This window comes from Erythrolamprus reginae, chromosome 6 (genome assembly GCF_031021105.1).
Source record: "Erythrolamprus reginae isolate rEryReg1 chromosome 6, rEryReg1.hap1, whole genome shotgun sequence".
Lineage (NCBI taxonomy): Eukaryota > Metazoa > Chordata > Lepidosauria > Squamata > Dipsadidae > Erythrolamprus > Erythrolamprus reginae.
In genome coordinates, this window is record NC_091955.1 from 37,492,489 (window position 1) to 37,505,498 (window position 13,010).

Below are 13,010 nucleotides of genomic sequence, written 5' to 3' on the forward strand. Positions count from 1 at the left end.
AAAACAAATGGTATTTTTCCAGTGGTGACATTAGTATGAGTGGAAGTGAAGAAATGGATTCCATTTTCCAAGCTCTGATTTTTCCAGCCTGGAAGCTTTAAAAAGGCACTATCCACCCCAGAGAGGCAGATAGAAACAAGGGAAAATTCCAAGGATCTTGAGGAGAAAGGCAATCTCCCGGAAGGTTCAGGAATCCTCCCTTGATTCCAGCTGGGAAGAAACCATTTTGGCAGTTTCAAAGTGCTGACAGCTGAAGAGAAGGAAGTGAAGATTAGGAAATCAACATAAAATTGTTGATATGAGAAGAGATCCTCCTAAAGGAGGTACAAATATTGGATTGAATGGAGGAGTGGAAACATTGTAACTCAAGGATTTGAGGCAGAGTGATTGCCTGACAATAGTGGCAATCAGGAGGAGGAAAGAGTAGATAATTTGGTTGAAAAGTGGCAGTGCAAAGAAACAAAATAGCAAACAAGAAGAGAAAAGAAACTCCAATCGTATACAGGTTGGTGACTATGTGGATTGGTGGCTATAAGCTTCACTTATTTCCTTAATGAAATTTATAAAACCCTATAAAATTTCAGTGGAACTTAAGGGCTGATATTTTTGGATCAAATAACTGAATTGATTGAATGATGAACTATGGTGTGGTGGATTTACAGGCTGACCTTACAGAAAGAGACAGAAATTAAGAGAAGTGATTACCAGAGACATTACATTTGGACAATTTGGAATTATTGTTATAATTCCATAACTCAATAACTTTAGAAGTCCAAAAATTGGAAATAATGTGGTGTTAAGTAAAGAAGATGCAAGACTAAAAGAAGATTGCATAGACCTATGAAAATAATATAAGATAAGTGATCCTATTAAACAATAGTGAATAAAAACACTTAATAGTTAATTGAAAGATAAGTAAATCAAGAGGAAGAGGTAATTCAAGAAGGTTGAAATAATTGTATAATTTATAATATTTACTATATTTAATTTTTAAGAAATTATAGTGATACAGATTGATTATAGTTGGATTGAAATTTTAATTTGATGATATATACTACTTTATCATTTTATATTATGTAGCAAATGTATAAAAATCAAACCGATAGATAGATGCTGATCACATAAGGAAAATAGCAAAATAGGTACAGTAGAGTTTCAGTTATCTGACATGAACGGGCGGGCCGATAGTTGGATAGCTAAAAATGTCAGATAATCCTGCTCGCCTGCCCGCTTCCCTCCTCGGCTCTCCTCGGCTCTCTCACTTGCTTCCTTCACTGACTCGCTCGCTTGCTCGCTTCCCTCCTTCCAGCTTGCTTCCCTTTTGCGGCTGCCATGTTTGGGGGCATGTCTGGGGGCTGTGGAAGTGCCTACAGCCATGCCCCCAAGCAGCTGCAACATCGGATAATCCAGAATGTCAGATTATCGAAGGACGGATAACCAAGACTCCACTGTACCATATTTTTCAGAGTATAAGAGGCGCCGGAGTATAAGACACACCTTAGTTTTTGGGGAGGAAAATAGAGGAAAAAATCTACCAAGCAAGTATTTATCTGGTTAGCATCCTTAGTCTGTTCAGCTTCAGCACATTATTTTATCCCCTGGTTAGGGCTGAAAAAGCCTTTTTCTGAGAGAGTAGGAATGAAAACAATCCTTCAAAGATTTAGGGCAGGAAAAAAATGCTGCAGAGGGAGTAGGAATTTTTTTAAAATTCTGCAAGCCAGGAAGATAATTAGCACTACGTTAGGACTGAAAAAGCCTTTTTCAGAGGGAGTAGGAATAAAAACAATCCTGCTAAGACTTAGGACAGGAAAAACCTTCTTCAGAGGGAGTAAGGAGCCAGGAAGATCATAAGCACCTTAACTAAGGCTGGGAGGGGGGGGGGGGAAAGCTTCAAAAAAGCTACATTCAGAGTATAAGACACATCCAAATTTTCAGTCTCTTTTAGGGAGGAAAAAGATGTGTCTTATACTCCAAAAAATAAGGTATATTTTGAGAGTGGTATGTGGGCAGATAAACAGCTTTAAGTAGGAAATAGTCAGTCTGGTTCTTCTGTCTCACCAGCTTGCAGCACTAGTCATCATCTGAACACAGGTGAAAGCAAAACTCCAAATTGGGGAAGGCAAGTAGCATTCAAAGTTATGTGGCCATAAACCCCAGGACTCTTCCAACCACCGGCAGAACCTAACACCACCCTGAAAAGAAATTTCTACAGTAGAGCTACCAGGAAGCTCAGAAAACACAGTAATTTGGTTGATCACTGATTTGTTATCTAAACAAATGCATTTTGTGGCCTGCCAAAAGATCCCTTCTGCCCATATCTTGACTAAATTGTTCATCCACCACATCTATAGGCTGCATGCTGCTTTACAATGGATAATTTCCAACTGAGGAAAGGACATTGTGCCCATGCCTGAGCTGCTCTTGATCACCCACCAACCCCCTCTCCCATTCCATCTTTTAAAAGATTGGGTTACCCAGCTACAGAATTCCTGGCTGGTTATCAGAAAATAATTGGAGGAGGCAGGAGAAATGTATACAGATTAACACATTGGAAGAGACCTTGTAGGTTATCTAGTCCAACCCCCTGCCCAAGCAAACTCTACACTAGTGCTTCTCAAATAGTGCCCCCCCTGGGGGGGCATAGAGCGATGCCAGGGACAGGGCATGTGACCCCAAGGAATATGTGTGATTGTTCTCAATTGATTCCCTAACCGAAAACAGGGTCCACTAAATTTTGTGGGACTTAGTCCCAGGTAAGTGGGTAATGCAGCCTTCTCCAGTCAATAGTTTGCTTGCAGCTTATAATAAGTAAAATAATAAATATTAACACTAAAATTCCATTGGGGCCCAGATTGAAGAGTTGGGGGTGCGTGAAATGTTTGCTTCTTCCTAGGACAGAAAATAATTGAGAAGCACTGCCCTACACCATTTCTGACAGATGGTAGTCCAGTCTCTTCTTGAAAGCTTCCAGTAATGAAGCTCCCACAACTTCAGAATGCAAGCTGTTCCATTGGTTAGAAACATAGAAACATAGAAGTCTGACGGCAGAAAAAGACCCCATGGTCCATCTAGTCTGCCCTTATACTATTTTCTGTATTTTATCTTAGGATGGATACATGTTTATCCCAGGCATGTTTAAATTCAGTTACTGTGGATTTATCTACCACGTCTGCTGGAAGTTTGTTCCAAGGATCTACTACTCTTTCAGTAAAATAATATTTTCTCATGTTGCTTTTGATCTTTCCCCTGCTCTGACTGTCAGAAAAATTCTCATTTCCAGGTTGAATCGCTCCTTGTTCAGTTTCTATCCATTATTCCTTGTCTGGCCTTCAGGTGCTTTGGAAATTTATAAATTTATAAAAAACATTCAGACAAAAAATGAACAAATCCCAAAGACTTAAAAATAGGAGACCAGGTCTTTCTGTCTATTAAATACATGCAATCCAGATAGCCTTCCAAAAATCTGGGATAAAAAAACTGGGAAGTATGTTGACCCTTTCTCTGTCAAAAGAATAATCAACCCAGTCACAGTGGAACTTGAGCTGCTGAAATCACTTAGACGCATTCACCTGATTTTCCATTGTGATTTGTTAAAATCAGAAACTCAGTCCCTTCTGCACCCAATGCTGCCTCCATCACCTAAGCCACTCATGATTCAGGAGGAACAACATTTTGAAATTAAGGACATTTTAGACTTTCATAAAAACCAAGGAAAACTCCAGTATCTAGTGGCACTGAAAGACTTTGCTCCTGAGACTGAATGGGTGGATCTTAAATACGCTAAAGCACCCAAACTCTTCAAACGTTTTCATAAGCAATATCGTTATAAACCAAAATAGTTCCCTATTCTAACTATATATTTACTTTGTTTCTCTCTCTTGCTTTGTTGTGTGTTTCTGTTGATGTCCTTGTCAAGAGGGGTAGAATGTAATATCCATCAGCGTCAACCTGCCACTTTGCCAGCATTCTGCCATCAATTGGGAATGATTTAGGTACAGTCAAATTCCAACTGAATTTCCAATTTCAATGGAACAGATACTCTTATTGCCATAATCTCATTCTGTAGGGATAAGATACCATGTTCTGAAGGCAATGTGAGCAACTGAAGTGCTGAAACAATGTGTTAATATTTTTTTAATAAATATTTTCCTTGAATAGGTGGCAACGTAACAACTGGGATGTTGATATTAAACTGACAAAGGAACATTATAGTATGGTAGGAGGTAACCTGGAAATCAATAATCCTGAGAAGTCAAGGGATGAAGGAACATATGTTTGCATAGCATACAATATACATGGAACTATAAGAAGCCGGGAAGCAACTTTAAACTTTGGTTGTAAGTCATCTTTACATGAACCTTTACCTTTAGACAAACTCTTTGAATTGATGTTCAGTAGATTGGTATGTTAGACTGTGTTGTCAAATAATATGTGGGTATATAGATAATTTTGTATTTATTTGTTTATTTTGTCATGTTTATATAATGTATAATGGAGGTGATGACCCTTAGAGAGCTGTATGCAATAAAATTTCATTTTATGTATGCCACTTGCTTGCTTGCTTGCTTGCTTGCTTGCTTGCTTGCTTGCTTGCTTGCTTGCTTGCTTGCTTGCTTGCTTATTTATTTGAGTTTAAAGGGACCTTATAAGTCATAAAGTCCAACCCCCTGCTCAAGCAGAAACCCTACACCACCCCAGCCAGATGGCAGTCCAATTTCTTCTTGAATATGTCAAGAGTCAGGGCATTCATAACCTCCACTGCCAGGCCGTTCCCCTGGTTGATCACTCTCACTGTCAGGAAGTCCTTGCTTATGTCAAGGTTGAATCTCTCCTTGGTCAGCTTCCATCTGTTGTCCCTCGTCTGGTCCTCTGGTGCCCTGGAAAATAAAGTGTCCCCCACCTCTCTATGGCAACCCCTCAAATACCTGTATACTGCTATCATGTCCCCCCTGGCCTTTCTTTTCGCTAGACTATCTATGCCTAGTTCCAGCAACCTCTCTTTCTATGTCCTGGTTTCCAGTCCCTTTATCATTTTGGTTGCTCTTTTCTGTACCTTTTCTAGAATTTCTATGTCTCTTTTGAAGTGTGGTGACCAGAACTGAATGCAATACTTCAGGTATGGTCTGACCAGGGCGTAATAGAGTGGAATTAATACCTCCCTAGTCTTGGAGTGTATCCCCCTGTTGATACAGTTTAAGATTGTGTTGGCTTTTTTAGCTGCTACTGCACATTGCTGGCTCATATTTAGTTGGTTGTCTACCAAGACTCCGAGATCTCTTTCACAGTCGCTACCAGTGTTCCCTCTAAGGTGCACAGCATGCTATAGCACAGAGATTTTTAGCCCTCAGTGCGGGAATTTCAAATTCCAGCACGGAGGACTGACCTCTGCACCGGAATTTGAAATTAGAGGAACTGTTGCTGCTCTGCAAACATAGGGTAGCAACAGTTCCTTCAAGTAAAGGCAGAAAAGAAAGGGGCCAATTGCAGGCCCGCTTTCTTCCCCACCCCTTAAATCCCAGATTTTCTCCTCCCCGGCCCCCAGCAGCCAAACAGTTGTTTAGCTGCCGTCCGGCCAAGGTAAGAAAACCGTCCGCTGCCCCGCAGCTGCCCCGCTGCCCAGGCCCAGCCATCGGCCTATTGTGGTTCCCCTGCCCAGCCTCCGGCTTGCCGCAGCCCGCCCACCACCCAGGCCTGACCACCGGCCTATTGTGATTCTCCTGCCGCTGCCCAGGCCCAGCCGCCGGCTTGTTGCAGACCGCCCGCCACCCAAGCTTCACCACCGGCCTATCACGGTTCCCCTGCCACCATCCCATAGCCGAGGCCCGACCACCGGCTTGCTTCGGCCCAGCACCACCCAGGGCCCCCCGCCAGCTTATCGCGGTTCCCCTGCCGCAGCCCAGGCCCACCCACCAGCTTGCCACGGCCCACCCACCACACAGCCCCCCACCGGCCTATCACGGTTCCCACACGCTACCTTGCAGCCCAGGCCCACTCCCCGGCTTACCACCCACCCACCACCCAGGCCTGCCTGCCGGCCTATCGTGGTTCCCCTGCCACAGCACAAGCCGGACCACTGCCGCCCCGCAGCCAGCCTGCTGTGGTTCCCCCACCGCCACCCAGCTGCTTCTTGGGCTTGCTACTGGCGGCATTGGCCCGCCCGCCGGACTATTGCTGTTTCCCCGCTGCAGCCCAGGCCCGACCGCCGGCCTGTTATAGTTCCCCCGCTGCTGGCAGTGTTGGCCTCGGGCAAGAGCCTGGCCTAGGCTGGGCGCTGCTGGCTTTCAAGCATGGCCCTTCGCTTCACCCCACCACCCTATCCTGTAGGATCTACCGTACGTTGATGGGCGAAGGGGTGGATGCAGCTGCTGCCTCTCAGCTGGAGAGCCAGATGGGGGCGGAGGCGACGGCAGAGTCCAGTGCTGGGGCCAAGCGGGGCCGCTCATTCAGGGGGCCGCGGACCCTCTGCGCTCTCTCTTTCAACTCTCTTCTCTCTCTCTCTCTTTCTCTCTCTGTTGCCGGCGTGGTGTACAAGAGAGAAAGAGAGAGAGAAAGCAAGAGAGAGAGAGAAAAGGAGAGGAAGATAAAGAGAAGAAAGGAGAGAGAAAGAGAGAACAAGAGAGAGAGAGAAAACAAGAGAGACAGAGCAAGAGAGAAAAAAGGAGTGAGAAAAAGAGAGAGAGAGTGAGTGAGAAAGAAAACGAGAGAGAGAGAGAAAAGGAGAGGAAGGGGGGAGAGAGAGAAAGAGATGAAAGCAAAAAGGGGAGAAGAAAGGGAAATGAGAAAATGATTGAGGCAGAGAATGAGAGGAAAGAGAGAAACAAAAGAGAGAAGTGACACTTGATTTAAAGCATATGGGAAAAAGCACCCAAATAATAACAAAAAAACCCAGCCCTCATCTGTTTTTGTAAATGGTTCAAGAGTTCACACACACACACCCAGGGGGGGAGGAGACAGGGATGGAAAAAGAAAGGAGACATGAGAGGGGGAAGGAATGAGAGGAAGAGGGAGAAATGAGAAACAAATGAGAGAGAAAAGGGGGAGAGACAGGAGAGAGACCCAGAAATGAGACAGTGGTAGAAATTTGAGGAAGGGTGATTGATTATTAAATATGGATTGACCATGGAATGATGATAAAAGATATATTTAGGTGTTGTTTAATATTAGGATGTATTAATTTATAAAATTGGATTCGAATTTTAGAACTATATATAATTACATAGGTAAAATTAATGGAAGATACATGTAATAAATAAGGGGTTTATGATTTGTACTGTATGCTTTTATGAGTTTGCATTATGAATTTAAAATATACTTGAAAATGTAGAAAATTGATTAACGTTAATAATAGTAAATGCTAAGTGCCTGAAAATTAATTGAGCTTGGAAATATTGAATGAAATTATAGAAAAGTATAATTTATGGAAATGTATTAATTGATGCATTGGTGTTCAGATAGATTTTCATAGTATTATTAGATTACTATAATACTATGATAAATATTTAAGAAATGAAGATTTTAAAGCATGGATTTATTAATAGTTGTATTTTTGGTTTTATTGGTTGTTTTAGTTTTAATAGTAATAGATTTTGGTTTTGTTTTATTATTAATTTCTTTTAATAAAAAAGAAGGGATTTTTTCCTTATTTATTTATTTATTTACTTACTTACTTACTTACTTACTTACTTACTTACTTACTTACTTACTTAGACTTTTATGCCACCCAGTCCCAAAGGGACTGCCACTACACTATACTTTTCCACCCACACCGAAAAAAAATTAGAGGGAACACTGGTCGCTACTACTAAGTAAGTTTCCTCCCAGTTTGTATGTGTGTCTAGGGTTTTTCTTATCTAGGTGAAGTACTTTGCTTTTATCAATGTTGAACATCATTTTGCTGTTTGGGCCCCCTGTGCTAATCTATCTAGATCATTCTGTATTGTGAGCCTATCCTAAGGTGTTGGCTGCCCGCACCAGCTTGGTGTCATCTACAAATTTGATTATTTTCCCTTCAATTTCCTCATCTACGTCATTGATGAAAATGTTGCAGAGCACAGGGCCTAGGACTGAACCCTGTGGTACCCCACTGCCTACCTCCTTCCATGTGGATTTGGAGCCATTGAGGACAACTCGTTGGGTGAAGTTGGCCAGCCAACTGTTAATCCATCTACACGTGTTGTAATCTACCCCCTTTTTTTTCTAATTTGTGTATTAGGAGATTGTGATCTACTTTATCAAAAGCTTTGCTGAAATCCAAGTATATAAGTGCACTGATGTGCCCATCGTCCCCTCTCCAATTGTCTTTCCTTATCTCATTTATCATATATATTCTCTCCTTATCTATATCTATATCTATATATATATTATATATATATATATAACATATATATTCTCTCCTTATCTCTTATATCATATATATTCTCTCCCTCCCATCTACTTCTCCTCTTTTTACTTTCTATCGTTATATATATTACTTAATGTCTATTCTCTTCCATATGTATTGTATATTGGACAAAGAATAAAATAAAAAAAATAAATATTAGGTCCGCTGTATTGCATTGATCTACTGATTTGGTTATGGTGTTGAAAAATGCTATGAGATTAGTTTGGCATGAATTGTTCTGACAAACCCATGTTTGGTGTTGGTTATTATCTTGTTTGTTTCTAGGCAGTGGCAAAGCTGCTTTTTGAATATTTTTTCCATTATTTTTCCAGGTATAGAAGTCAGACTGATTGATCTGTAGTTGCGTGGGTCTGTCTTTTATTCTTTTTTATGGATGGAGACTATATCGGCTCGTTTCCAATCTTCTGGTAGTTCTCCTGTGTTCCAGGATTTTTGATAGATAAGGAGTACTGGTTCCGCAATGGTATCTGCCAGTTCTTTTAAGACTCTGGGGCTAAGTCCATCTGCTCTTATTGTGTTTTTATTTATGTTGAGTTCAGTTCCAGGGCTGATTTTTACAGTTGTGACGCAGATTAGTTGGTTGATTAGTGTACATTCAAAATGACAATAAAGTTATTCTACGTTTAAGTCTACTGACTTAATTTAGTTTGACATTGTCATGACCCGTGCTGATTGGAACAGTATAAATGAGAGATTTTATACTATTTTTAAAAAAATTAACTGTGATTAGAATGAGAAAGGTGAGTGAATATGAATGGATCATTTTCTTCTAGATGAAAAATATTTATTATATCTTCTAGATAAACCTATCTGCTTATATGTAATAATGAATTTTGTTACTGCTGGTTGATTACATAGCAGTTTATTAAAACAAACCTCGTGCTTCTATAAAATAGATACCAAAATAATGGTATTTTTGCAAACATGACTTTAATTTTAAAAAACATCTTATTTCTGGGTTTTTTTAAAAATAAACTGAAAAACTTTCCAAACAGTATTACTTTAGGGTCATTTTCAAAACTTTCTACTGCAAAGTTACTCTGCCAATCATTGCTGGAACATATGTCTTCATGATATATCCCTGCTTTCTTACTAGCCTATTGATAAGAAAGTATGAAATTAACTTAGATATTTTAGCCTCAAGGCATGGTTTTGTTTCCATCCACAAAAGTAGATCTCTCATGAAGTCATGTTAGTGCTCCTGATGTTGGAATTCAACTTTGCCTGTCTGGATTTGAAGTTGTGAATTAGTTAACTGTGAGGAGTAATGAATTTGATTACAGATTAACAGAGTTTGAAGGAATCTTGTAGGTCATTTAGTCCACCCACCCACCCAAGCAGGAGACCCTACACCATTTCTGACAGATGACAGTCCAATCTCTCTTGAAAGTTTCCAGTGATGAAGCTCCCACAACTTCCAAAGGCAAGCTGTTCAATTGGTTGATTGCTCTCACTGTCAGACAATTTCTTGATCTCCACATCTCTGTGGCAGCCCTTAAAATATTGGAACACTGCTATTATGTCTCCCCTGGTCCTTCTCTTCACTAGACAAGCCATGCCCAGTCCCTGCAACCATTCATTGTTCAACCGTTAGACCCAGTACACTGTAATATCTTCATAAATGACTTAGATGAAGGAATAGAAAGGAACTTACCAAATTTGTGGATGATACTAAGTTGACAGGAATAGCCAGCACCCTATCAATTCAAAATCCAATCTCCTAATCATCGTAGTTGCTCCAGTCCCCTAATCATTGTGGTTGTGGTATTAGTACACCACTTGATCTTCCCTCTGTTCATATAACTTAAGCTTGCATTGGCTCTTTTGGCTGCCGTTGTACACTGTTGGCTCATATTTAATCGGTTGTCCACTAAGACAGTGTTTCCCAACCTTTTTTGAGCCGCGGCACATTATTCGTATTTTCAAAATCCTGGGGAACACTGAAAGGGGGGGGCGGGCTAAAGAAAAGTTTGGACAAAAAAACCCTCTCTCTTCCTCCCTTTCGCTCTATTTCTCCCTCTTTCTCTCTTTTCCTTCCTTCCCTTCATTCTCTCTCTCCATCCCTCTTTCTTTCTTTCTTTCTTCCTCTCTTTTTTGCTCTCTTTCTCTCTCCCTCCTTCCCTTCCTCTATGTCTTTCTCTCTCCCTTGCTCTCTCTCTGTCTCTCTTGCTATCTCTTTCTTGCTTTTTTCTCTCTCTCTTGCTCTCTCTCTCTCTTTCACTGTCTTGCTATATGTCTCTTTCTTTCTCTTTGCCTCTCTTGCTATCTCTCTTTCTCTCTCTGTCTCTCTTGCTATGTCTCTCTTTCTTTCTCTTTCTCTCTCTCTCTGTGCCTCTCTTGCTAAGTCTCTCTTTTTCTCTTGCTATGTCTCTCTTTCTTTTTCTCTCTCTCTGCCTCTCTTGCTATGTCTCTCTTTCTTTTTCTCTCTCTCTGCCTCTCTTGCTATGTCTCTCTTTCTCTCTCTCTTTCTCTATCTCTCTTTCTCTATCTCTCTTTCTCTGCCTCTCTTGCTATGTCTCTCTTTCTCTCTCTCTCTGCCTCTTATATGTCTCTCTTTCTCTCTCTCTCTCAGCTGACTGCAAGCGGGAGCCCTGACGGCGGCAGCTGGACGTGGTGCTGGACACCGTATATGCCAGGCACGCAGCATACGTACGACGTCCAGCAGAACGTCCAACCGCCACCGTCAGGGCTCCCACTTGCAGTCAGCTGAGAGAGAGAGAGAGAGCGATCCCTCTCGCCGCCGCCATCTCCCCCGACTGCCTGCGGCCGCTGCGGCCACCCCCCCCCCCCGCTCCCATCGGACACTTGCCGTCGACGAAAGAGGAGCTCCAGCTGGGCGGGGCGCTGCCGGTACTTCCGTCCTGGGGCTCCCGCTCGCAGCTGTCCCCCGCCTCCTGCTCGATGCCGCGGTTTTCGGCGCTCTCCTGCTGGGCCCCAAAGAAAGAAGGCAGGAAAAAGGTGCGAAGAATGGAGCTCTCCTTCTTCCTGCCTTCCTTCTTTGGGGCCCAGCAGGAGAGCGCCGAAAACCGCGGCATCGAGCAGGAGACAGCTGCGAGCGGGAGCCCCAGGACGGAAGTACCGGCAGCGCCCCGCCCAGCTGAAGCTTGGCGGCACACCTGGCCATGTCTCGCGGCACACCAGTGTGCCGCGGCACACCGGTTGGGAAACGCTGCACTAAGACTCCAAGATCTCTCTCACAGTTACTGCTATTAAGCCTGGTTTCACCCAGTCTATATGTGTACTTTTGATTTTTCTTGCCTAAGTGTAGGACTTTTACTTTTCTCTACATTAAATTTCATTTTGTTAGATAAGGTCCAGGGTCTATGGATCTTGAACCTACCATCTAGGGTGCTGGCTATTCCTGTCAGCTTAGTATCATCTAAGTCGTTTATGAAGATATAGGAGTGTACTAGTCTAAGACAGAACATTATGGTACCCCCTGCTTACTTCCTTTTAAAAAAAAATTATTGAATTGTTTTAAAAAACATAACCAAAAACATATATACATTTACACATTTGCAATATACAAAAAAAGGAAAAAATACAAACCAAAACAAACAAAAAACAACAACAACAAAAATATACAAAAATATACAATAAACAATTACAAAAATAACCCCCTGCTTACTTCCATCCATGTAGATGTAGTACCATACCGTCGAGTACGGTTTGTCAGCCAGTTACAAATTCATCTGGAGGTAATGCTATCTATCCCACTTTTTTCTAGTTCACCAAGAAGTAGGTTGTGATGTACTGTCAAATATCTTGCTGAAGTATATTATGACTACAATATTTCACTGGTCTACTAATTTAGTCACTATGTTGAAGAATGAAATAAGATTGGTTGGGCATTGTTCTGGTTTCAGGGTCATACAGATAATAATTGGGATAAATGATTGCTCAATGCCTCTCATTGTAAAAACACTTCTTTATTTCTCTCATTAATACACCAACTTTGCACGCAGTGTTTTCTTTCCTCATCTCTATCTTTAGCAATTAAGTAGATTAGCTTGGTAGTAACATAAAAACATTCCAGAAGTCATTCTAAAATGTATGGGCTAATCAGTACTAGCCAGGAGTCATAAAAGTAGGTAATAAATCACACATTGTTAGCTTACGCTCCAGAGCGTGTCCTGGACGCGTCCATTTGGGGATTGCAAGATTGAACGAAATCAGCTTCTCTTCCATTCACACCCGGATGTGAGGAAACTGATTAACCAGTTCCTCACCTTCTAATATTTCTTCCCTAACACTTGTTCCCTTCTCTTCTGAAAGCGTCTGAAGTAAGGGTTAATCCACCTCAGGTCTTCCTCACTAGATCCTGAATGCATCTCTACATAATTTGCCTCCCTCTCTGAACTAACCTCCCTTTCTATCTGTAAATCAGGCCTGTCTGCAAATTCAAAATCGCTCTCCACTTTGGAATCTGAATAATCCTCAGGCTGAACGGGAGTATAGACAACACCACCCCTCTCCTCATGCCCCCCCTCCCCCGGTGGATAAATGGGGATAGGTTTGTTAGGAAAATGAACATGAAAGTCAAAAAGTAATTCAGGAGCTTCAAAGTCTTTAGCATCCCTCCAGTCAGTGTTATCAGGCCTGCCTCCCA

At 41.9% G+C, this 13,010-nt stretch overlaps 1 protein-coding gene across 4 annotated transcripts in view; it reads left to right on the forward strand.

Moving 5' to 3' along the window:
* Positions 1 to 13,010, forward strand: part of CNTN1 (contactin 1) — a 760,044-nt gene that overhangs the window by 320,120 nt on the left and 426,914 nt on the right. For all 4 annotated transcript variants that reach the window (XM_070755541.1, XM_070755544.1, XM_070755542.1 and 1 more), the window contains one exon: positions 4,159 to 4,337. In XM_070755541.1, the coding sequence (XP_070611642.1) occupies positions 4,159 to 4,337 (179 nt within the window). The remainder of the gene's footprint in view (positions 1 to 4,158; positions 4,338 to 13,010) is intronic.